The sequence below is a fragment of the Pararge aegeria genome, chromosome 24 (assembly GCF_905163445.1).
Source record: "Pararge aegeria chromosome 24, ilParAegt1.1, whole genome shotgun sequence".
NCBI classification, from domain to species: Eukaryota; Metazoa; Arthropoda; class Insecta; order Lepidoptera; family Nymphalidae; genus Pararge; species Pararge aegeria.
Genome location: NC_053203.1, coordinates 749,805 through 777,130, shown reverse-complemented (window position 1 = coordinate 777,130; position 27,326 = coordinate 749,805). Strand labels below are relative to the sequence as shown.

The following is a 27,326-nucleotide window of genomic DNA, read 5'->3' as shown; positions in this document are numbered from 1 at the left end:
TTTACGTATAAACTTTGGCTGCCGATTGTACGTATCAACTATTTATTATTACTTTAGCAAGACCAATATGTAAGAACCACAAATATTTGCCAAATACATTGTCAAGCTTCTCGCAAGTTAAACATAGGCGACATTAACTATATTGGCAATCTGGAAGATTATTGGTGACAAACCACGAAAGACTTTTAGAGTGTAGTAGATAAATGTTTACTCTACAATGATGAAAATAAGTATGTCCAAAGTAAAAATATTAAATCATTATTAACAGTGCCTAAGTGGCTTGTGTAAACTTCTATTTGGAGCATGCTAGAATGAAACTAAAAAAAAATGGTAAATGGTAAGAGACGCACATAATATAAGCACTTATTTAGAAGTAGCAGATGTTTATCAAAACTCGCCCGTGGAATTTCAGCATTGATGTGTTTCAGACTGAAGAGAATAGAAGCCGGTCAAATTACAAGCACATTCATAAGGCTTAACACCCACGTCACAGTTCGATGGACACAAGGTGGCCCTTTTTAGGACATTTTTCTCTTATCTATATGTCAATAATTATTAAACTTAGTTTAAAAAAGATATTGCATTAAATAATATACAACGTGTGATGATAAAGAATAGATACCATTTGATAACATAAATGTTTTGTACACGAACAAATAAATGTGGCTCAGACAAAAAGGTCCTTAATGTCTATCACAACATTCAGTTTCCTTAAGATCTTACGGGATGCTGCGACGTTGTAATCATAACGAGGCGAGAGTGACGCAAGCGAGGCTTGTGAGGAGGACGCTGTAGTTTGCGGTTGTACCTGGAACAGAAGTGTTGTTAAAGTATCTATTAAATACACAAAGGTTAGAGCACACGGGAAGGTGGAGGGCCTTATATTAAGCACAGCCCCATAAACAGACATTTACATCATCGGTGTCACCGAATGCCCTCTGTGCACATGCATGGAGTTGGAGGAAACAATGCACGTGATGCTAGAGTGCACGGGCGTGGCAGAACAACGCGAGGTCTACCTTGGATCCCCAGCCACTTTAACGGAAGTCCTTGGCAATCTGGGAAGTCTACTTGGCTTCTAGGACGAGTTAGGCTGGTTTGAGTTGTAAGCAACAACAACGGGGAAGTTTGACGTACAACAAGTGAAACGCTTACGTGCAGCAAACGGCCCAGTCCGAGGAACAAAAAGACGATAGGTTTTAGCAGTTTGCGGTAAAGCGGTGATAGTGGAATAGTAGTTAAGGCTTCAGCTTCCCTTGAAACCCCAACGTGATGTTACACTGAATGAGACTGAGTTTGATCCGCGGCACGCAACTGTAACTTTTCGTAATGTACATTTAAAGCTATTTAATATCACTTGTTTTGAAGAAAGCTTCGCGAAGAATCCTGCATGCTTGAGAGCTTCATAATATTCTCGAAGACGTGTGAAGCCTACACCTGCACTGAGCCACCAACTAAGCTGGAATCAGCGCAATCCTCTATTGTATAATGGATGTAATATGACTGGCAAGTTATGTGCGGTTCAAGGAATTAAAATATAACTTGCTTCAGCGGCGAAGGAAAACATCGATAGAAAACCTGTTTACTTGAGAGTTCTCAAATGTGTGTAGAGTCCAGTGGTTGACTACCGTCATAATCCCTTCTTATTATGGGAGGAGACCCGTGCCCTGTAATGGGTTGTTATGATGACTGCCCTACCCCTAATAGATTAACCAAATCAACCTCTTCAACTGCATCATTATTTGACGCCAGTTGACATTGCAGTCAACGGCTTACTTGTATGGACAACGTTGGAAATCGCTTGCAAAGCGAGTGATTGTATAATGCCAGGACATTGGCTTACCTGACGAGTCTTCTCCTGTAACGGAAGCTGGATGCGGAGCTTCCTCTCGGATGTAGATTGGCTCACTCTTGCGCGCGTAGATGTCGAAGATGGTGGCCACACAGCCCAGGGCGAACTGCCCAGTCGGAGGCGGCACCATCGTATATCTGGAGAAACAAAAAATATTGAAGTAATCTGTCAGCAATGACAGAATCTGGTCTAGCATTACCACATGGCAGAACCAGCTGCTCCAATTCAACGACTTTTACCACAAGTAAGTAATAATAATTGAGACCGACGACGGCTTTGCGTGCTCCCCGAGGCACGGAGGTTAACACCGCTAAAAAAACCTTGTCATCCGTTGTTGAACATGTTCGACAGTAAATGCTAGATCTTCAAGGTTAGGAAAATAATACTATGCCAAAGTTCTTACCTAACAACATCGCGATCGTCCTCCATCTCCCGGTCGTAGATGTAGTGATCCTGATAGACCCTGTTCAGACTGGCGCTGGTGTACGTCAGGCCCACTTTGTAATGCTCCGCCTCGAGGATCGTAAGCTCCATCTGGCTGAAGGCTCCGCGCTCCTTGAAGTCTTGGTCCGACGTCCGCCACGATATCGTCTCTGCTATCTGTGGGGTGGAAAGGTTTCAGACGACTTACTGGCATGGCAGATACCAAATTACCTAACTAGATGGCGCCACAAGATCCTGCAACGCGCTATCAAAGTTTTCACAGATCAGGACTGTACAACGTGTAACAGAGTTATGAAAAATTATTAAGGTACGCAAAGTAGATTTCAAAAGGAATCTCGCTGTAAAAATATTAAATCAAAAGAAGCATATTTATTTTTCCTTACAAACGAATTAAAAAAACATTCTTAGTGTTTACTTATGATAGTCCTATTGAAGATAAAATACCGATACGCGCATAGTAACTACGCTACGAGACGCGTACCTACTAAACTGACAAGAGACATATCTTCCTTTATTACGGTCCAGCACACTACCACAGCTCCCGTACCAGATATAAGAGTTTTGTGAACTTGTGCTTCAAAAACTAATAGTCAATCTAAATCACTCATTCATAAAATTAATTACTGTTTATTATGAATGGACCATACCATACCATCTTGGACTGCATAATAGCTTGCCAAATGGTCAAATTGTACGCTAACTTTTAGTGGAATATAAACAAAAGGTAACCTTTATTATAATTATAGACATATTCATTAAAATATATTTTAAAACGACTTTGTATTTGTAAGGTCCTGATTTTAATCAAATTTGGAACAAAGATAGAGAGCATGATTTCTGGAGTCCGCGTAAAGCATACTTTCATCTTTAGGAAATCAAAGCATAGGTTAAAATTGATTAAAAGGTTGAAATTATTGTTTGATTTATAGATAAAGTACTAATGCGCATGAAGCCGTGAGCAAAGGCAATAAGAAAAAATTACAAAGATAATCCGAACCTTGGTAAAACAGACTTCATTCGAGAAATTATTACAAAGAATAAAACAAACATAATGCTATAAGCCCCTTTCGTTTATTAGCAGGTACATACGCCAACGTTGGAAAAAGAAAACAGTTTCCGTTTGTAATCTACATTGATTATAATTCTACTAGCTTTTAACCGCGACTTCAACCACGTCTGTTTTGGTCCATAGTCTTCGTTCATGCTATGTATATCTTCGAGATACAGGCTATGTCTATAGAAAATGTTGTCAACATCAGTGTACCTACGAAGGTAATAATATATATTTTTGCAGGAACCCAATAAAAGATTAAAGAGAGCTTAAAGCTAGCCGCACACTAACTAACAAAAATATAGGATGATAATATTTTAGCTGGAAAAACCATTGGAAGTTGTGGTTTCAAGTTTCTGGAATGTCGATCCCCCGTCTGTAAACGCAGCGTTGGTGTTGGCCTCCAACGAAGTGAACAGGCGACAGAAAACGAGTTACTAAATATTTTTTTTTTACCAAAAAGAAATTACGGAATGCATGAAAACATCTTTTGTTGTTGTGCATATTGCAATTCAGATTACTTTCAATAGAAAAATCAAAGTCAAAAATATCTTAATTTAAGGAGGTCCATAGAATGGCAATTATGATGCATATTTATCATGAGAATAAGACATAACATGAGATTAAACTTGGTTCACCTGATCATCTGGTGTCTTTCTTTATTTATCAAAAATATCTTTGATAATAAAGTTGTCTTAACCGACATAAAAAAGGAGAAGGTTCTCAATTCGATTGTATGTTTTTTTGTATATTTTTTTTTCGGTACTTGATCTATTGGAGGAATCCTGGAAAAACACCTACCACCTATAGCAATTTCAGTATTTTTAGTGTAGCTTAAGCATTTTCTTTCGAAAATTACCAATTAGGTTACGTCAAACTGATGATGAAGACCAAGGATGGTCTCTGAAACTATACAATAATAAGCCAAACCCTAGTTTGATTTCGATATATAGTAAGTTAGCAATTTATGCTCGTCACTATCCTACTCGGTGAAGTGTCGGGAGAAATCTTCAACCATAAACAACCATCCCGGCTTCGGGAAAAGCATTTTGTAGAAGTTTATGAGTGTGTGCGAATATGCAAACAGCTTTAAATTTAACCATCGACATTGTTAAAACCTAGAGTTGATACAAGGGGTAAAAAACCCCAGTCTGTTTATCCGGAGCAAATTGAAGAAAAACATAAAACCTTTCACGTTAACGAGTGGACTCGATCCGGGAACAAAGCGGAATGTAAACGATCATGAAGCGTAAAAACTGGTCAAGTCTGAAACAATGTTGTTCGAGAAAAGCGATCTGCAAGGGATTATTTTGAACGAATTAAAAGTGTGAATCGATTGAATTCAACGGATTCTATCTCTTGCTATGGCTTGTATTCTTACTTTATAATATTGAACTGAATTTTCAGACGCGATCAACCTAAATACAAATTTCACAAATAGTTTAGTAGGAAGTGAAGGTTTTGCATTTGGATGCGCTGACGTGTTCTCTTCGATCATTGGTTCTGATTTGATAGAGGTGCACTTTCCTGGACCGAGTACATATTCAGGAAACTACGAGTAGAAAATTACTTGATAGGGCCCAGCTAATAAGTGGTTCGATGCAACAAAATCCCTCCTTATTGTAAAAAGCCTCGGGCAATAAAATGTCAAGTATTACAACAAATTACCAACGGAAATGAAAAAGTCGTTTACAATTTTTAAACGCGACCTAAAAATCGCATTCTATCTCAGTTGTAATAATACCATTTTAAGTTACACTATGACAACGACTTCGTTTTTCGCAACATCGAAGATTCTGAGGGTAGATTTTTAAAAATTTATATTTATACCTATTACCTAATGATAAGTTAATTATGATTGCTACTCAAATAATATAAGTTCAATATGATTTCTCTGTTAGTGAATATGTAAAATTATTCTTTAATAGAAAAAAAAAATTCTTTAACCTGAACCTGTTAAGAAATTCTTTTCAAATAAAAGCAAAAACCTAAAACGAAATGAAACTAAAAGGAAGACTGAAGATACGTTTCAAGTGTTTCAATAAAAGCGGGTTCGGGCAAAATATTGATAATCTCATCTGTTGAAGTTGATACAATAGTTCCGGACGAGGAAAAAATCAGTCTGTTTATTTGGGCCAAATTGGAGAACGAAAATACAACCTTTCCGCTGCTAACGAGTGGACTCGATCCGAACAACAAAGTGTAATGTAAACACGAGTAAGCGATCGCGAAGTAAAAAAAAAGTGGCCAACTTTGAAATAATATTCCTTGTTCTTGTATTATTTTTTAACATGTCCGACCATTTAGTCTGTTTGTGTTTAACTGTAAATGTCATTTTCTTTCTACGGTATGGACTAATGTAAATACGGTTCTTATCTTATCTTTTAGATCTCTATCTCCTATCTTCTTCTTTTATTTAATTTTGTAGCTTATGTTGTAAACTATCACTGCCTTTTTTATGGGTGAACATCTAAGCTGTACACTGTAACTCTAAGCCAAATTTAAAATAATTGAAATTCGCTATAGTTATAAAAAGATACATATCTTTTCTGCATTTCGAAATTAGTAACAGCTAAAAAATTAAACTATTCCAATATTTATTTCTGCTACATGGAAATGACCGCAATCGATTGAATTGACACCGCCGCTGCACTGCGCTCCTTTCATAGGGTGCTTTTTATACACTACACTATTTAATTATGTTCAGAAATTAGATTACAATACATTCGGTTCTCAATGTGATGACACACATATCTAACATCCCTCCTTTTGAGTTTCCGTTCAAGAACAGATCCTTAGATTTGTAATACTAAGAAACACTCAAGGTAGTATTGCTTTGATTAGAAACGTGAAAATTAGCTATAGTCGACGCTTTCGATCAAAGGTGAGTCTGTGACACTCACAGAGTCAATTAAGGAAGTAGATCATCTGGAAATAGACCTCGGGACAATGAGTAAGTGAACGCAATATTGGCATTTATAATTCTTATTATGGTTAAGTATTTTGTGTATTATTTATGATTTTCGATTCCGTAAAAAGTATTTATTGTAGTACCGACTCTTGTAAGGTCGGCAACTCACGAAGATTTAAATCAAAGAATTTTGACCTTATTTAGGTATTTGTAATTAATGTTTAATATTTTACGTCAACGTTCATGAAATACCACACACAAATTACTTTTAAATATTTATATAACGAACTAAAGTTTCTACGTGCGTTCAGTTATGGAATATGAGTGTTCAGTTAATTTTCGTTGATGACATTTTGCATCTGGCTTTCAATAAAAATAGCTTGCTTCCTAGAAACGGTAATATGATTTTTTTTCTTTTGGGAAAATTGACAATTGTCGCATGATTTTTAAAAACCTATACTTTCGCGATGCTAAGCCGAACGCATTTCTATATATAAATTATAAAGAGGAAACATTATTTTGCTCGTTGTTTGAAAGTACTGGATCAATTTTAACCATTCCTAGGTAAACTAAGATGAAGTAACATAAGCTTTAATTTATAAGCTTTATAGAAAATTGAAGTTCCTTAAGAAAATTGCAATTTAACCCAAATTAGATGAAATTTATTACTTGGCGTGCGCTTAGAAAACTATTGAAAATACAAAAATAGTATTAAATGATTAAAGTGCTAAAAAAGTCCTGGAGGGAGTATATTTAACTATATCATAGTTAAATCGCAATAGCGGCTTTGGCGTTCTAAAATTCTATTAAATCGCCGGTTGACACAAAAGTGATTTACATGGCAATCGTATTTAAATAAATAGTTTTATCATCAAGGGTATTTATATAGCAGTAAAATAGTTAGTAGTTTCCGATTGGTCATTAATTTAAGTTATTAAGTTTACAAAATTTAAGGAGTACACCTAAACAAAACAGTTATTTTTAGAGATTTACACAGCTCGTATATATTAATAAAATTCCATAAACATCATCACCATTATATAAACCCATTACCGGCCCACTAGAGGGAACGAGTTTCCTTTTACAATGAGAAGGGGTTAAGGCCGTAGGCCGCCACGCTGGCCCAGTGCGGATTATTAGACTTCACAAACCTTTGAGAACATTATGGAGAACTCTCAGGTACACAGGTTTCCTCACGATGTTTTCCTTAACCGTTGAAGCAAGTGATATTTTAATTGATTAATAAACATAATATTAAGTAAAACGCAGAATCACAAAAACACAATAATCCATTTATGCACAGTATCTGCGTAGTTGAGGCTATTGCATAAGTAATACCAGTAGGAATGGTATACTCCCAGGGGAAATATTATGAGAAAATACGACACAGTTTATCTCAAATGATATTCTGAGGTAATGGATACTGCCGCTCGCTAGAGCCCACAGTGGATAAAACATCCCTTTCTTCAATCAAAACAGTTGCCCAACTGTGAAATGTTATTAGGCTTGAGGATCAAATAGGATGTGTACATCGAGACGCAATATCGCAGAAGAACTTTCAGTTTAGGTTATTATATCACGAAGAATTTCCCGTCTATTTTACCCCATTTATAGGAACTTAGGTTTTTTTGTAGTAATAATTGACTTACGGAATAGATGGCCATGGTTTTCCCCTTACCATTCACGTGATGGTAAGTTGCCCATCGTCTATAAACAGGACAGCACTTCACAGGGCATGCAAGAAGCAAGTCCTGCAACATGCCGCCCTGTGTGCACCAATTTGAGGTGAAGGTGTTTAATCTCATGTGTCTGTAATTTTACCGGCAACCACGCCCTACAGACCGGAACACAGCAATGCAACAATGCTGCTTAGCGGCAGAAATAAGCACGGGAAGTACTATACTTCCCCGGGTGAGCTTTGTCACAAAAAACTCTACTACTACGAGTTGCCAGTGATGGCTCTGAAAAGTGGTTGCTTATTATAGAAGCCTCGAAGTCGCCCAGAAAAGGCTACGCTGGGAGTATCTTTTACGTAATAAAATTAGAAATGAGGAGATCCGTATCACAACTAGAGATACGGAAATCAACGAATCGTGTAGATTGCCCCCAAGGTGTTGGAATCGTTCACCCCCTACAAACTCGACAGACGATACGATATGATACGAAAAATCAGCGACCCAGGATCGTGGATTTTGGAACTCTCTACAAAAATCATTTGACATGGTCAGATAATTTGCATTGTGGTTGCCGGTGTAATTTCAGGTACATGAGGCTTAACACCTACGCCTCATTGGTGGACACAGAGCGTTGCAGGAATTGCTCCGAGCATGGCCTGTGAAGTGTTGCTCTGTTTATAGGCGATGGTATTCCACTTACCATCAGGTAGACCACCGGCTTTGTCCGTCAATTATAACAAGAAAAAAATAGCGTGCATGAGTAGATGTTTAAAGAAAATCATTTAAGTAATAACAGTTGTCTAAAGTCGTATGAATAAATCTTTTGTATTAATCTTGCCCGCGACAATAACTTCAGGCCAGTATGGTAATGCCCACGGATTCATGGAGAGCGATTGCTCGGACTTCCGATTGTTCATGAATTTTAAATACGTCGGTGTTTTTGTATAATTCAAGAGACGGGACTACTTCGGAATTTTTAACTACCAAGTCTAAAGGAACCGTTTATGGAAAAAGTTTATCGGGCCTTTATCATTCAAAGCGTTTGGTACTAGTTTTTATGGCCGATTCACATGTGTCGAGCAGCATTTAAAAATTCATTATAATTAATTAGGTGCTGCAGGGCTAGCATGGGCACGAGACAATTATATCCCCGGGGATAGGATAAAAATATCTCCTCCCACAACTTTATCAACTCTCAGAGCACTGGCGCACAAGCGGAAATAATATCCAAATTATATATGTGTAATAATAAACTGGGTGTAAACTTCTCCTAATCCATGTTCCCGTGCTTTAGCAGGTGGACACGTAAATTATATCCCCTGTGGTCTTCTTAATGTAATGTGGCAAGCCTGACACAGCGGTCAAACTTAGAATTACCTTCTTCTTGACCTTGCCTTCTTCTTCTGAACATTTTTACTATATGGCACACCAGTTGCTGCCCATGACTGTATGCATATGTTATTCTCCTGACTCCTCAACAACCAATATGCAATAAAAACCATGTCAGTTCATGCCAGTCCAGTTGCTCCGTAAAAAGGACAAAACAAATCTATCCCACAAGAAACAAAATTTTTTTCCGTATTCGCCTTTGTGGTATTTCAGGAAATAATAGATCTCAGTGCAGACTTTTATCCATTTTGGCGTTCTGACGTAATTAAGTACAGAAATATCTATCCAAACTGTCACATTTTAGATATTATAATATAATAGTGTGATTATTATTTTTAAATCCCGTGGAAATGATTTGTTTTCAGGAAAAGGTCGGTATTTCTTACTCAAGGATGACACTCTTTGTCTATTTTAAGAATTTTAAAGAAATAACACACAGTGAGACACAGTTTCGTATTTATTATATTACAAATGGTGACGTTCAGAAATCAAGTAGGTACTGAAGCCAAGTTACTGGTTTCGGCGAGTAGAGCTATGTAAACCGGGAATTATCATCCAAAGCGTGTTCGGTTCTAGTTTTTATTTGCTGTAATTGGGGGAAATCTTCGGGCAACTTCTGCGAAAGAAAATTCAAACTCCGATGTTGTTTTATTTTCCTCGGCTCTCATTCTAATTCATGAATTTTAATGTTCCAGTATAGGTAGTTAAATTCAAATGATTATAAGCTGTAAAATGATGCTGAAAAAGAGCAATCTGCTGAGTTTCTAGCCAGTTCTTTGCAGTAGAATCTGCCTTCCGAACCGGTGGAAGAGTTAATACAAACAGACTATAACTAGGCCTACTTGAAATAAATGAAATTTGAATTTGTCTGATTGTTTGTAGTTACTCTGCCGCTGATTTCGAGCACAGATTCTACAGAGACAAATCCGGCAAGAAACTTAGCAGTTGCTCTTTCCTGACATCAATATTTTACAATTTGAGAGTCGCATTATGCAAGATATCTAAGAAACCTTGTTACTAAGAAATTCATCACTTATGAATGGCGTAATGTCCTCGCTGTAATATAATATGTGTTTTAACACAAAGTTTAAATTATGCAGTATTGGTAAAATGGTAGGTAGTATTGGTAAAGTAGTAGCATATCACTTCTATAAAGGTAGAGGCGTGTGAAAATTGGGTTGATTCCAAACATAATATCAAGAATCAGAATAATTTATTCATTGCTTTTGAGTTCTACTTGCACCTTTAGTTTGAAATCAGTACTCCTTCGATATGACCGGACACAGATGCGGTCAACTTAATGACAATCTCAAATTGACTTGCACCTTAGGGTCGATATAGCACCAAAGAGATGTTGAACGGACAATAGAGCTAGCCTCGGTTGAACTAGAGCAATTTATAATTGTTACTGTTTATAGGCCACCCTTGTCAAACTTTGAACTTTTTGAAAAGGTAATGGATGAAGTGTTATTTAAAATATCAAAGTGTAATAAAAAGTTAATAATATGCGGAGATTTTAATGTAAACATTTTAGAAAATAACTCTTTAAGTATCAAGTTATTGAATTTATTTAAAACTTACAATCTATCAAATATGTTCATGGAGCCCACAAGAATAACTGCTACTAGCGCCACCTGTTTGGATAACATCTTTACAAATATAATTCCTATAAGCAAAAATATTATTAGTAAATTAGACTCTGATCATTGTGGTCAAATTATTCAATTTGAAAATGTGAAGAAAAATGTTTCTAAACGTAAAATAACATTTGTTCCTGTAACATCCAACCGCATAGAGAAAATGAGATATAGCCTAGTAAATGACCTCCCATTCCTACCCTCAGGGGCGACTCCAAATGTGTGATGTCCAATGTACAGCTCCTTTTTCAATACCTTTAATAGACTATTTCATTCTATATTTACTAGTAAGTCGGTTGTGATTACTGATACATTAAATTTTAGTGAGTGGGCGACAGTTGAACTTCATAAAAATAGGCAAAAGCTGTACGAATTGTATGCTGAACGTCAATTTAACACTGGTGATAAGTTTGGGGATTATGTTAAATTGTTTTCCAAGAATTTTAAACGCGCTTGCCACTTAGAAAAGACGCGATACATCAAAAATAAAATTAAAAATAGCAGCAATGCAATCAAAACTACTTGGAACATAATTAATGAGGAGACGGGAAGAGTAACACCACGAAATATTAACTTTAAACTTAATGTAGATAATAAAGCCTTAACAACAGATTTCGAGGTGGCTACTGCTTTTGAAACCTTCTTTACCAACATTCCCGTCTCCACAACAGAATCATTAAACTCTTCACCAGATATGGCTCTCTCTCTATTAAAGGAAAATGTGCCTGAGTGTAACCATTCTTTTAAATTCACGCATGTTAGTGGCTCTGACGTTATTAAAGCCTTTAAATTATTAATTAATAAAAAAACAAATGATCTGTGGGGCATTTCCGTAAACGTTGTCAAATCATTAATTGATATTGTTGCACCCGACTTAGCCTTAATATTTAATAATTGTATAGATTGTGGTGTGTTTCCTGACTTAATGAAACTTAGTAAAATAGTTCCATTGTTTAAATCGGGTAATACTTCTGACCCCACTAACTTTAGACCAGTATCCGTACTACCCACTTTCAGTAAAATCTTTGAAAAACTCATTTTAAATCAATTACTTTACCATTTTCATAAGTATAATTTACTTCATATTAAGCAATTTGGTTTCACACGGGGTCGCTCAACAATCGACGCAGGTGTTGAGCTAATACAAAACATATTTGAAGCCTGGGAGGAGTCACGTGATGCACTTGGTGTGTTCTGTGACTTATCTAAGGCGTTTGATTGTGTTCAACACGAAACGTTAGTTAGGAAACTACACCACTATGGAATTCAGGGTGTAGCTCTAGACTTAATGAGTAACTATCTACGCGATAGAATTCAGAAAGTCGACGTGAATGGAAAACGGTCTAATGGATCAGTTATGAAAATAGGTGTCCCACAGGGGTCTATATTAGGACCATTTCTGTTCCTTATTTACATTAATGACCTTCCTTACCTTGCCAAGGATAAACACGGGATAGTTCTGTTTGCCGATGATACATCACTGACTTTTAAAATAAATTGACGTGAACTAGCTTTTGACGACGTAAACAACTCTCTCGCTAAAGTGGTACAGTGGTTTGAAGCTAATAATTTGGTTCTTAACGGAAAAAAAACCAAGTGTATAAAATTCACTTTACCTAATGTTAAACACGTGAAAACCACTGTACTACTTAATAATGAGGAACTGAAACTGGAGGATACGACAGTTTTTCTAGGAATAACGTTAGATTCTAAACTTCAATGGGGCCCTCATGTAAATAATTTATCGAACAGGCTTAGTTCTGCTGCCTATGCGGTAAAGAAGATACGCCATATGACCGACGTAGAAACTGCTAGACTGGTATATTTTGGTTACTTTCACAGCATTATGTCATATGGAATTTTACTTTGGGGTAATGCTGCTGATATTAGCACTATTTTCGTGCTGCAGAAGAGGGCTGTTCGTTCTATCTACAAAATGGGTCCGAGAGAGTCATTGAGAGATAAATTTAAAGATTTTAAAATAATGACAGTGTATAGTCAGTACATATTTGAAAATTTAATGTACGTCCATAAAAACATTTCTAAATTTAAGAAAAAATTTGACTGCAATAATTTAAACATTAGAAGTAAGAATAAACTTACAGTGCAATATACTAGGTTACATAAAATTCATAATTCGTTTAAAGGAAATTGCATACAATTTTACAATAAACTACCAATTGACATCTTGGAGATGTCTCTTAAAAAGTACAAAGTTTGTATTAAACGTAAGCTTATAGAAAAGTCCTATTATAGTATAAAGGACTACGTCAACGATAAAAAAGCTTGGGTGTAAATTATTGCTCTAACCAGGTTGCTCTTCTTATAATTTAAAATGACATTGTGAGATGGCGATAACAAAAAAAAAAAAAAAAACACCCGGCTAAGTTTGTTGTGGGCTTCTTCTTAGACCGGGACGCGTTTGGAACCCTCGTAGCTTTAGTTTTAAGTTTACGAATGTGATTATCGCCATCATCTCACTACCGTGTAATTCTTATGTACGCATCAAAAGTGCCACCTGTGGGCCTACTTGAATAAAGATATTTTTGACTTTGACTTTTGACTTTGATGGAAGTTTCCTATATCCATGGACTGTGTAATGCAGAGGATTCCAAGTTATCGCGATCTCTGTTGTCTGACTGCACCTCTTGTCGCAGAAAAAACTTTGTGATCACCCCATTTCTTCTTTTCTTATTGCAATAATTGTTAACCCAAGTATCTGTCCCACCTTTAGTATGTCGAAAAGCGTCAACTATAAAAAAACCAACAAAAGGAAAAATTGGGTCCCTGGCTAGGTCCCCTTACATAAGGTATAGATGATAACCTTCATGCGCTCCTAGTCAAAGTAACAACCATGACTAGACTGGTGCATGGTGCTACTTCCCTGGGCAAGGTCTTTCACAAAAAGCGTTCTACTACTAAAACTTGGTGTGCGCAGATAAGTTTTCTTGTGACGTGCCGCGAAACAGTGGTCGTCGGTAGTAATCACGTCTGTTATCATCAGTTTTTTTTGCTATTGTAAATAATAAAGCATTCTTACACCTAATGTGACACACAAACAATTTTTGACCCAAATCTGAATAGAACCAATTCCATGATCGTGTATGCTAAATCTTCGACTAGTGAAGTAGTTTATTACACTTTTATTATTCTATCTCCAAAAGCTAACAAAATCCTACGAAGTGAATCTAAAATTACTTACGTCTCAAAAAATAAGTACGTTAAAAATTTTCCCAAGAACAAGATGGCGTCGCAAAATATAACAGGTCCTTTGTACTGCGATCACGTACGTCTTTTATTTGATAGTATTTCATCTGTACGGCCATTTTGTTATTTAAATTACGACGTCATTTGTCGCCAATGTCGCTTCTTTTCCTAATGGCATTGCTAAAGTAGTTACTTCAAGGAGACTGACTTGAGGAGTGTGCACCATTTAATACCGGCACAATGAGACGGGTGTTCTAAGTTAATTCAAGACCAAATCTCGGCGTCATAACTATGTCCTAAACGGCATTCAAGATCACTTCCAGCAAGCAACCAATCAAAAATGGCGTGCATACAAGCTGTCTTGTGATTGGTCGGACGCAAGACGGAAACTTTAACGCATCTAAAGTCGCAGCTTGGGTGCGATGATTTGGCTCTCGCTTTATGGATGGATTGGTACTAGATGGCAACATGGGGATCTCTCTCAATTAGTACTAAACGGACGCCATGAATCCGATTACACTTTAACTTTTAAGTTTTTTTTTATAAACTATAAAAAGACTCAGGTGTGTATTATTGCTTGTGCGTTTTAAGTAGAAATTTGAGACGGAGGTAAACACATGGGTGAGTTTTTGTGAGCTTCATCTAAGACCAGGGCATATTTAGAACCCGTGTAGTATTAGTAATAAGTTAACAGATGTCGTTTTCACGCCTATGCCAGCAAATGAGTAAACTACTTAAATAGTTCACTCATTCCACTCATTTGCCTATATGTTAACATAACATATTTCAGTTTCAAAAAGCATGATATTTGTAAATGTGTATGTAAATATAACATAGTATGCTAACACGATGGAGAATTACAGAACAACTTAATAAAACTTAGTTGAAATGTAACGAAATGCCAAGTGTCGCATAGCACTTCCAAAGAATTATTCTAGTAGTCTCTTGAAGTCCCTTGTAGTCAGCTCCACGCGCCGTCTTGTATATAATTTACACTTTAAATACTGCAGTATCCAGACGTGCTTTAAATTTTTACACAATTCAACTCCGGAAGCATTTGGAGGACAATTGTGAATTTCCCGAAGGAATATCGGCTTGTTAGGAACTGAATTGATACTTGAGTTGGCCAATGAGTTAGTCTGTGCTAATAAACTAAACAGGCGGCGTAAAATCTAGAACGAATTATACTTTTTTAAAAGCTTATTGTGTTTTCATAGTTTGCGCTATATTTTGATTCATCCAATTACCCAGGGAAAACAAAAACAATAAAATACAGAATCTAATTGAAATTAATAAAGAAATAATAAACATGAATGCCGAATACTGCACAAATTTTCTTACTTGGAATGGTGCCTTTAAGTTCATTGTATTTGTATATACTTAATTACATTTAAGAATATAAAAAATAAAATGTGCTTTGGCATTTAATTCCTCTGGTATATAGAAATACTCTAAAAATTCCTATGCCTAAAGCCCGTTTGAAAGTAAAGGTACCTACTACGCATGGTTGAAGCAAACACTATAAATAAATAAATAAATATACTACGATAATACAATTCAATAAATATACTACGACACACATACCCATCTAGTCCCAAAGTAAGTGTAGCTTGTGTTATGGGTACTAAGATGACTGATGAATATTTTTATGAATACCGTCCAGTTGTGGGAATCAAACCTACTTCCTTGAAATCAGAAAGCAGGGACGATGCCCTCTGCGCCAATCGGCCGACAAATCCAAAGTAAGTGACAAATCCTGACTCTTTAAATCCCTACTAATATTATAAATGTCCAAATGCGTTTGTTCGTTTGTCCTTCATCCGCGCCCCAACTGAGCGCCAAATCAACTTGATTTTTGCATATAGTTAGTTGAAAGGACGGAGAGTAACATATGCTACTTTTTATTCCAGGGCAACGATCGGTTCCCACGAGATTTGGTAACGACCGTTATAAACGAGGACAAAGAACGCGGACAACTGCTGTAAGGATTATATTCCTAAAACTAGAGCATAAACAATACTTAAATAGTGTTGCTGGAAGCGAAGGTAGAAACGCCAGTTCCTTAGAAACAAAAGCATCCGTACGTAGGCAAACACACAACTTCCGCAGCTTTACAATATTAGTATGGAAGTAAAGATAACAAGGAATAGTTCTGTATTACATTTTTCCAATATTCAAAACCAGCTGCGGTCTGGAAGACAATTCGAGATTTCCCGCGGGGCGCGCTGCGCCGTGTTCTGCGGGCGCGATCCAGTTTCACTTTTAATTCTTTATGTTGTAATACATACTGAAAACATTCGTATTGCGATCAAAATATGTCGTTGTTGTTGCAGAAAAATGTTGTTTCTAGCGCGTAAATTATGTGATCATCATCAGCGATACCACAACCGATTTATTTTCACTGCTGGACATTTTAGCGTTTTATCATCATCATCATCATCTCCACCCATTACCGGCCCACTACAAGACACGGGTTACCTCCCACAATGAGAAGGGGGTTGAAGTGGATTGGTGGACTCTACATACCCTTGACAACAACGTTTCCTCACGATGTTTTCCCTCACTTTTGAAGTGATATTTCATTGGTTAAAACACACATAACTTAGAAATAGAGGTGCGTGCTGGGATTCGAACTCGACCGTCCGAAAGTGAAGTTGAAGTCGTTCCCAGTGGGCTATTACCGTTTATATAGTTAGTCTTTTATAGTGAAAAGTCAAAGTCAAAAATATCTTTATTCAAGTAGGCCCATAGGTGGCACTTTTGATGCGTACATAAGAACTACACGGTAGTGAGATGATGGCGATAACCACATTCGTAAACTTAAAACTAAAGCCACGAGGGTTCCAAACGCGTCCTGGTCCAAGAAGAAACCCACAACAAACTTAGCCGGGTTATTTTTTTTTATCACAATGTCACAATGTAATTTAAAATTATTAGAAGAGCAAGTTTTTTCTAGTCCTTTATACTATTTCTATTCCTTTAGACTATAATAGGACTTTTTTATAAGCTTACGTTTAATAAAAACTTTGAACTTTTTAAGAGACATCTCCAAGATGTCAATGGGTAGTTTACTGTAGAATTGTATGCAATTTGCTTTAAACGAATGATGAATCATTGTGCTATATCCGTAACTCTGGTTCTTCTGCGGATCCTGATTTGATTACGTAGTACTCCAAACATAGCTCTCTCCATCGTCCGCTGTGTGACTCTGAGCCTGCTAATGAGACCCATAGTTAGCGACCAAGTTTTGGAGCAATAAGTCATCCCTGCCATCACGCACTGTTCGAAGACTTTCGGCTTCTGGCACTGAGGTATTTTGAACATCTGATAAGTCTCATGTACCTGTAATTACATCGCTCTGCAGACCATAGAGCATGGCGGTAGTACTCTCCCAGACCAGCTCGGTCACAAAAAGCTCGGCTACAACTATATGTCTGTGTGTCTGTGTGTCTGTGTGTAGATGTTCCAATTTAATTGTTTTTTGTTTAACTACACTTCCGTTAAAGAGACAGATGTTAAAGTTTTACTCTCCTACAGTAAATTCCTCTCAGCTGCCTCTGAGCTAGGTCTCCGGAGTGCTGCATCGTTCAAACTATTTGCAGCTTCCTCGGCTAGCGTCATTGCCCGAGCGGCTCCCCCGCCGCGTTCCCGGGGGAAGTGCGCTGCATACACACAATGAACCTGTTGGAACATGCTGCATTCCTTTTTATTACTAGAACTGTTTTCTATTTTTGAAGCGAAACGTCTTACTCACTCCGTAAAACAGTTTGAAGTGAATTTTCCTACACGGCAATAAAGAATTTAGACTACAATTGAGACACTGTACGGGAGCTATGGTGATACGCTCGACCGTAACAATAAGAAGATTTCCTCCGAGCGGGTGATCGTGCTCGGGGACCGAGGTCCAAACATTCATTTTTGGAAGTTGTATATATAGGCATTCTTAGTGAACACTTCGCTAGCGCAATGCAGGATTTTTGTAGCGCAATCTAGTTCTGTAATGTGGAGACCGCTACAGATCTGTGTTTTGGATTATGAGCAATAAACTGAGACGCTTCTTTAATTTTTTTCTAAATGGCGTCAATAAATTAGATGGAAACACAGCACCCTGTATTAAGGCAATTATCATCATCATGAACCGACGAATCGGCTCACTTATAGCATAGGTCTCCTCTCAGTGAGAAAAGTTTAGGCCGTAGTCCACCATTCTGGCCAGTGCTGAGTGGACTTCAACCGAGGTACCGCCCACTAATCACCGCTTCGCTTTAAGCAATAAAGAGTGGTACCTACAGAAAGCCCTCCCGGCAACTGTGTTTCCTGCCACGTATAATTTGAGTACCTTCAAGGCTAGAGTGAATAGGCTTTTTCTAGGCAAGCGTGCTCCAACCTAGACCTCATCATTGCTTTCTAACGGGCATGATTGTCGTCAAACGCTGGCCTATCGTTAATAAAAATAAAAAATAAGCCAGTGAGATATATTAGGCTCGCGCGTTGCCAGTGTCAGAACTGAAATTGACAGTTGTTATTTTATTCCACTCCAAGTTTAGTAGTTGAGCATTTTGTGGCATAGCTCATGCGGCGTCCCCGCATTTACTACCACCCATTTTCCAATTCTGTGTTCCGATCTGATAGGTGTGGTTACCAATGTCATTACAGGTTTATGGACTCGGGGCAGCTTTGCTGGACGTGTACCTTGCATACAAGGTAAGCCTGGTCCATCAATTACTCTTAGAAAAAAAGATAGAATTTTTTTATTCAACAGCTAGTTAGCCCTTAATTGCAATCTCTTCCGATTGTAAGTGATGCTGTAGTCTAATATGGTAGCGGGCTTACCTTTAAACCTCTGTAGTCCTTAGGGTGGTAACTAGCCACAGCCGAAGCCTCCGATCAGACATAGGTACCACAATTCATAGGTATTACGGATACATGATCCTGTAGGAAGTAATAAATTATTGTGTTTCGCGACCGTCTCTACAAAGTAAAGTAAGTTTATTGCAACGTTTTGTAAGATCTTTATAATGAAATCTAAGACATGGCAGCGCGTAACTTCGCAGTCTGACTTTGATATTGGCAGCTCAAGGGATTTCACCTGCCACCTACATCTTTTCCCACGACGACGCATGTGAGACGGTGTAAATGCGTTCGGCTTTAGAATTTAGGTGTTATATGTTTACGAGTGTCAAAAAAATGCATTGCAATTAATCAAATTCTGAATGTTATTAATTATTTTTAAGTTAAGATTTACATGCCTTTAAATGGGCTAAACATTGTTATGTATAACTTTTTGTAAAATCTATAATTTGACATGTTTTTTTGCAAATAAATGATTATGATTATGCATATGACGATCTCTCTGGCGCAGCGGTAAGCACTGTGATTTTGAGTGGGAGGACCCTGGTTCGATTCCCTGCAGCGGCCATTTGGGAATTTTAAATTTTAGAATATTCTCTGGGTTGGTCTGGATCTTCAGCTGAGGCTCGTTACAACCCTGCGTGCTAGCGTTCCAGTACGATATCACGTAGTAACCGATCAGGGGTATCGGTTTATTATAATGCTGCTATACCCCTAATAGGTTCGCTCGTTTCCACCTCGAAATTACTTGTAGTGATATAAAAATCGGATAGTTCACGATGAACATTAATCTATTTAAAATATATATCTATTTTCCCACTAAAAACTTCCAGTACTAGCTGTAACCCGCGTTCTTCGTCCGCCTTTATACAGTAAAAATTACGCATTTATAATATAAGTAAGATGGTACGCATTCATTCAATCGCTGTCCCATAAGCCTTGCTACTCGCTGTTATCTGACAGACAGACAGACAGACAAAAATTAAATAATAATCTGTTTTGGACTCAATATCGATTATAAATGGACAGAAATCTTCCAGTTACAGTTTTATTATAAGTATAGATTATTTTAAGTTGATGGTAACCGCTGGGATTTGAACTCGGCCTCGCGTAGGAGACGTCGAAGTTCTACCCGCTGGGATACCACTGCTTCCTTTTTTCCTTCTTTTATTGCCTTATGTGCCTGTACAAAAGCAACCACGCCATTCAGATTGATTAATCATATCAACCCATTACCGGCCCACTACAGAGCACGGCTCTACTCCCACAATGAGGAGGGGCTAAGGCCACCACGCTGGCCCACTGCAGATTGGTGGACTCCACACACCATTGAGAACATTACGTAGAACTTTCAGACATGCAGGTTTCCTCACGATGTTTTCCTTCACCGTTGAAGCAAATGATATTTTAATTGCTTAAAATGCACAACCTGCTGATTAGCACAATGTAATCATGGTAGCAGTACATCTAGTCTAGACTAGAACTAGACTAGTCCTAAAATTGCAACGTTACATAAACCAAAAAATGCTTTAACATAATAGAAAGAAGCTGCGTTCACAAAATTTAGTATCTTCCCAGACATGACTGAGCCAAGGAAAGAATCTATTTAGTTAGTACATTAGTGTGCGCGAACGAAATCTATTTATATGTTCACGAGCGCGCTCGGGGAATGAATCGGTTTTATGAAAAGGAGTTGGTTTAGAGAAATTATTAAATGTTCGCGTATTAGCAGATGGAAGAATTTTGAATTAAATAACATTACATTCTGGACTCCTAGTATTATTTTGGATGCGAGAGTTTTTCTTTTCTTTATCCTTCTTTCACGCAGCAACAAGTTTGAGGATTTGCACAAAGTTCATGAATCAGAGCGTGACGTATGCTATTTTTTTTAACGGAAATCGACCCCGAAATGGGTGAAATAGCGAGGAGTAAATTAATGTTCAGATTTTTTTTTTTACTTTTTATATTAGAGTGGATTACTAAACTAAATACAAATACTGTCCTTGATCACTTAGTGACGAATAGATGTTCACTGAGGGCTAGTTTAGAATATCTTATTAATGGTTTGAATAGTGACAATTTAGATGTAAATAAAAGTATTGTTCTTTTGATAGGAGACAGTTTAAATGTGAAAAGCATCAAAATATTATAAGATGCATTGATAAATTACTAGCTTTACATAGTAAAACTAAATGTAGATTCGTTATGTGTGCCCTTGCTTACTGTGGCACATTAAGTTCAAAGCAAAATGAACATTAACAGAATTTTAATTTATTAATTTATAACCTGCCATGCCAATCAATCAACATCAATAAATCCATGTCATCTCTATTGTCTAGAGATAGTTTTTTTTTCATATTTCTCTGATATTAATGTATATTAATTTTTATAGTAATTATGTTTGAGGACTAAGCAGACAGTACTCGAAAACTTTTTGAATGACTTTATCATGTAATGTTATGACAGAAACATGAGAACGCATTTTAGAGTAGATGTATTTGTTTAGGCTTTCCCAGCCATTTTGATCCAAAGACAGTATCAGCATATTTGTGTTTCGATGGTGTTTTTACTCTGTAAGTGATTTTTAATTTTAATAGACTTTATTCAATTTATTAAATTTAGTAAAATGTCTTTATTAAATGACATTTTACTAATGAATATTTTGAAGTAATGAATGAATGATTTTACTATTTGACATAAAATTTTACTGACATATTAATACCGAATTAAATTGAGTCGTGTTGAATTTTAAGTAATTAATTTATTTAATAAAAATAAAATTTTTATTATTTAAATTTTTATTATTTTATTTTTTATAAATATAACCTAAAATAAACTATTTAAAACTAAATAAAATCTAAAACGTCCTCAAAACCACCACAGCGAGGCACAGTTCCTAAGATGCTGGCAGCATTGCCCCTTTGGATGGCCAAACTAATTCGTTGGCCAAGGTAAATGCCCGCTCTATCACCGGTAGACTCGATAACCCTTTTCGATAATTCTTTGAAAAGAGCTCTTGCCTCCGGACCCCACGGTCCCAAAGTCTCTACTCCAAAAGGCACAAAAATTAAGCTGCTATCCAGATTTTCATATTTACGCCTCGATTAGTACGAGAACCGCAGGGGAGGGTTGTGGACAACTGTATTTTGATCTGAACTCAAAAAGTGGTTAAAATAAGAATTTTTATACTGTTTTAGATTTTTTACAACAAAATGACATTTGTTGCATTATTTGCAGGATGCTTAAATTTTGCATGCCATGTATGGCAAAACACTGTTACCTTAAACCTTTTTAAATATGTAACAGCTTTAAAACGTGTATTTTGCTTTTGTTTCCCTTCAATAAGCCTGTCCACTGAGTAATAACATTAGAAATCATTGCAGCGTAACAATATGAAGTTCTTTTTACCTTATGGTTGTCCAGGATCCACGTGATGTTGGGTGCGGGGTAGGCCTCATCCACGGAGCAGTTGGCTCTGATGGCATCCCCCCTGGCGTAGCTTCGCTGGGAGACAGACAGACGTGGTGCTCGAAACGGCGGATCTGGAACAATTAGCAGGTTAGAGTTTCTGGAACTCTATATTGATATGCGATTACTGAATTTCTTAACGAAAAGACAGCTTTGAAGCAGGTCACTTCGCTCTTATCTCTCACTACAAACAGACTGACTTGATGTTTCAAAAGTGTTTATTAACTAGGTCGTCTTGAATTAATGATGCCTCCCACCAGACCAGACCACAGAAAATTCAGAAATTATACATTCCTAAATTGCCCCTGCCGGGAATCGAACCCGGGACCTCCTACTTAAATTCTCAGCTCTCACCGTTGCGCCAAGTAGGTCAACAACACTTTTTACGTAGGTACTCGTACGTTACAATATGTACACACACAAAAACTTTGTCGTATGACACTGTATTTATCATAACTATTATAAAAATCTATATACACACTCTTCTGCAGAATCATCTAATTAAATTCCTTAAATGAAAAACGCACCAACCTCCAAAATGTTATACGTGCGTTTCGGTGCGACCGCAGCTCTGACCACTCGCTTAGACACCGCTTACTACAGAATGGGTTAACGAAAATTGTACCTATAATTACTAAGAATAAAAAATACTAGTCCCATGGCAATAAAAAAGAATATCAAATAATTTTGTTCCCCCTTTTCCCCCTATTAGAGTCAATAATGTTTTAATTCGTTTACAAGGAACATAAAACGCTTGCTAATCTTTAGGAGTAATTAAAAACCATTTTATTTTAATAGTCAAGTTGTTTCATCGCAAAGCCAAACGGGAATTACTGCTGTTGAATAATTTATAAAGCATTCTCAGAAATCTTGCTTTCTTCAAATAAGTTTCTTAGCGAAATGAAAGCGAGTGGCTTAAATGTTTTTGATTTGCGATTTTTAAATTACAAATAAAAATGAAATCAATTTAAGCAATCAGACTACAAAGAAATTTAAAAATATCAGGCAGAAGTTCAAAGCAAACAAGCAAATTTGAATTGGAGATCAGTCCGTCGCATACCATCTAACCATGATGAGGTCAGCTCAAAACATCACAACCCCTAGTGCCTGAATTTTATTTTCATCATAAATTTAAGACTAAGTCGAAATCAAAACATTCTTTAAACAAACTTCTGAAAAGTAGCCTACGATGGACTGAGGTGTATGTAGAGTATCAGAACTATTAGAATAAATGTAAGGTTTATTATTTAGTTTCCGTGGTAACTAGAAAAGTTAAAAAAAAAGGTTTTCTATCTCACTCTGTCCTATACATTTATGTCTCTATGAACTTATTTTTTCGTTTCATCAAGTTTGAAATCACAACGATACTAATGAAGTGTCAGTTCAAAAAGTGGAATAAAAAAAGTGACTCTGTGACCATCATTTTAAATGCAGTGGATCGTCTCCTATAAAAATAAGTTTATTCAGAAGTCCCACCTCCTTGGATGCCGGAGAGGTAAGAATGCTATTAAACATACCTGTATATAGCACACACGTTTGAAACACTTTTACAAAAAGCTGTAATCTTTTAGGCTCATTCCGGACACGTGTAGCCGTCATGTATTGTCTTCCACTACATTGCATTTTATACAAGCGGCTGATGTAACCTTGGCTATTATTCTCGCTACATTGCTTACTGGAGTATGTTTGAATGGAAACCTTGGGCATGTACCACCGTTGGTCCAAGAAAGACACAAAAAACCAAAGATAATCAGCTGTATTTATATGTATCGAACTCTACTTTTTCTCTTCATCATATCAATGCTGGCTTTTAAAGGGAGTTCTAAATTTCACTTTTTGTGCCGCTTTTCCCCCTCCCCGGCAGCCCCGTTTCATCAAGTTATATTCTGCAATGATCCTCTTTAGAACCGCCATATTAACAAGCGATGTAATTCCACCACTGGACGTACGTCTTTAGTAGGACTCCCAGCTCATGTTTCAAGTGGGTAGCGTCCAGTGGCTTCCTGTGACTCGTTCCTCCAAGGAGCGTACCGACAATTTGTGACAGCAGAGTCCATCTATACTCGAAAGTGTTCCCGACCACTAAGTTGTGCAAAATTCATTTATTTCAAGTAGGACAAGTAGGCCTAATATCAGCACTTTGGAAACGTCAAGTATGTCTGTTTGTTGTGATTCTCACCGGTTCGGAAGGCAGATTCTACCGAGAAGAAGCTGGTAAGAAACTCAGCTGTTTCTCTTTTCCAACATAATTTTACAATTTAACAATCATTGTTCTACATTCTTTAAAGTTATGTAATATTACTTTCTGTATCATGTTATGTAATATAAGACACCCACACTCCAGTACATAGAGTCATTCTTTTAGATCTACCGGCTTTTTCCATTGTTAGTCATTCAGTTTCAGAGTTTTGTTGAGCTGCATCGCTTTGACTGACAGCGTGGCTGTATAAAAGCCAAAATCATAATACATTTAGTAGGTCACCAGGCGTTTGAAAATTCAGGAAGTTTCATGAAAACGAAACACCCACAAAGCCTTTTACGAATCTCTGAAAATATAAGTCCGCTTTATAGTAAAGGTGAATTTCCTCACAAAATATGTTTATTTTTTGGATGATATTCAAGAAAAATTCAACCGCATTTTTCAGAAAGCCAGTCAAGTCAAGTCGCTAGTGATTCCACAATTGTTGGGGAAGTTGAAAGAAAAATTCAAAGTTTAATTTTCTTGAGTGAGAGAGGAGTCCCTAATTGCTAGTTAGCAACGTTCCCACCGACTTTAACAACATTTTATTATTCTACCAACTGAACCGACAGACATTGACCAACCAAATGTCAATAGAAACAGTAATAATGTGAAATTATAACTATTGTGAGCTGCTTGGAGACTGAAAATGTATGATTATAATATGTTTTTGAAGTATAAAGTAAAATAAATCTTCGCATTTAAAATATAAGTAAGGATTGTCAGGCACACTCATTTAATGAATGCGGTTATTTTCTTGTTATTATAAAGCACTTTTATAGTTTCCAAAGTCGCAGAATAGCGGCATAAATTAAATATTTTTATGAGACTCAGGCACAAGTCCACATTGCAATTAACAAGAATCAAGGGTCCTCCAAGTCGTGCGCACTCGCTACACAATATCCTCAACTCTCAAGTATCAAGATATAATATGAGATATATAACAGTCACAGAATAAATATTAGACTTTAACGAGTATTTATTTTATACAGAGAATGCATAGTTTATTAAATTTAGTACTTAACTATCTTCAGACCAAATCGAGGATCGAATGCAGGACCGATTCAAATTCAAATTTAATTTCATAATTCATTTATTTCTAGTAGGCTTAGTTTATAAGTACTTTTGAAAAATGAAGTCAGTCTGTTTGTAGTGACTCTACTACCGGTTCGGAAGGCAGATTCCACCGAGAAGAGCCGGCAAGAAACTCAGCAGATAGAAAAATACATAGAAAAATATATACTTTGTCAGCGTGGTCGTAATCCACAATGCTGACTGAAGTGCGGATTGGTTGAATCTACACACCTTTGAGAACGTTGTGGATAGCTCAGGCATGCAGGTTTCTTCACTATGTTTTCGTTCACAGTTAAAGGACACGATATTTGATTGCTTACAATGCACTTAATAATGCTAGAAGTACCTGCGGGAGTTCGAACTCAGTTCAGAGTTTTTTTTATCACCATCTCTCATTGTCATTAGAAAATATTTTTAGAAGCTTTTTTATCGTTCACGTAATCGTTTTTACTATAATAGGAATTTGAAATTAGTTAGGGGCATCTCCAAGTGATTGTGAAACATGTCTAAAATTCTTACCGACAACAGTGAGCGGCGCGGAGCGGATGTCAGTGTGAAAGAGGGGGGCGTCAGCTGACACCTCGCACTGGTAGTCCCCACTGAGGCGCCGGTTTAGGTTCACTATTCGCACTTGCTGGTAGTCCGACTGTGCTAGCTGGTAAAATACAGTATTAACTTCATCAGTATAATAATAATGATAAGTGTTTTGATCCGGCTCGAAGGACCAAGATGTTGTGTGGTACGAAGTGAACTGTATTTATGATGATGTTTAAATTAATCTGCTTGCTGGTAATAAAGGATATTTATTATTTTGCTACAGTGAATGTTGAATGCATAAAGACATGTCCGCCACACGTATGTCTCGCTCGCGGACCCCACGACAGAGCCCGCAGTGTTTTGTTGGACGCAGTGGACATCGAACACAAATCTTGAAGAAACATACATAAAGAAACATAAATTATAAATTTATATTTATGACACATACTCATTCCCTTTCATTATAATGTACATTATTATACTAGTCAGGCCCATAATCCGATTTGAATATCCTAGTGTTTAGTATTCCCTTTCATTTGATACCATATTGTGTGTGTGTGGTGGCGGCCATCTTGGACTGAACTTCCCCAAAAACTCCTAAGAACACTACCGAATAATTCACCTTCCGAATAAAAAAAAACCTTTCGAACAAAAGTTAAATCGATTCAGCCGTTTGGAAGCTACGATGCCACAGATACAAAACGCAAACACAGACACGTTAAACGTAAAGATCCCGATTTTTTGCATGCGGAATGCAAAAAGGGTATAGAGTGCACTTACGTCGACCGAGGCTCCAGGCAGTGGGAACACCATGGTGGGCGGCATCTCCCGCGGCACGTACCGGTAGAACTCCGTCTCAGCCTTGTACCAGCGGATGGAGTACAGAGCTGCGCCCTCCAGGTCATAGGAGCAGCGGAGCACCGCCGACTGGCCCTCGCCCGACAACACGGCGCGCGGCACGGAAATGGACAGGTTCCGCAGCGACCACAC

General features: G+C 37.2%; 1 protein-coding gene across 2 annotated transcripts; it reads right to left on the bottom strand.

Annotated features, from left to right (window-relative positions):
* On the bottom strand, positions 1-27,326 carry LOC120634521. Of its 2 annotated transcripts, none has more exons than XM_039905197.1 (6): positions 27,117-27,213; positions 26,319-26,454; positions 22,427-22,560; positions 2,256-2,452; positions 1,844-1,989; positions 1-808 (listed from the first exon to the last, which is right to left on the bottom strand). In XM_039905197.1, the coding sequence occupies exons 1-6, from the start codon at positions 27,159-27,161 to the stop codon at positions 744-746; spliced, it is 723 nt and encodes a 240-aa protein (XP_039761131.1). In that variant the 5' UTR covers positions 27,162-27,213; the 3' UTR covers positions 1-743. The 2 variants fall into 2 exon arrangements, with proteins under 2 accessions (XP_039761131.1, XP_039761132.1); XM_039905198.1 differs by lacking the exon at positions 1-808 and adding an exon at positions 1,194-1,320 and having other exon boundaries at positions 27,117-27,326.

Bases quoted from the DNA above. Each gene is read 5' to 3' on its own strand.
- LOC120634521 (XM_039905198.1), bottom strand. From the start codon at position 27,161: ATGCCGCCCACCATGGTGTTCCCACTGCCTGGAGCCTCGGTCGAC. The intron at 26,455-27,116 runs GTAAGTGCACTC...GTATTTTACCAG, and splicing joins TGCCTGGAGCCTCGGTCGAC to CTAGCACAGTCGGACTACCA. The intron at 1,321-1,843 runs GTAAGCCAATGT...CATTACGAAAAG, and splicing joins TACAGGAGAAGACTCGTCAG to TTACAGTTGCGTGCCGCGGA.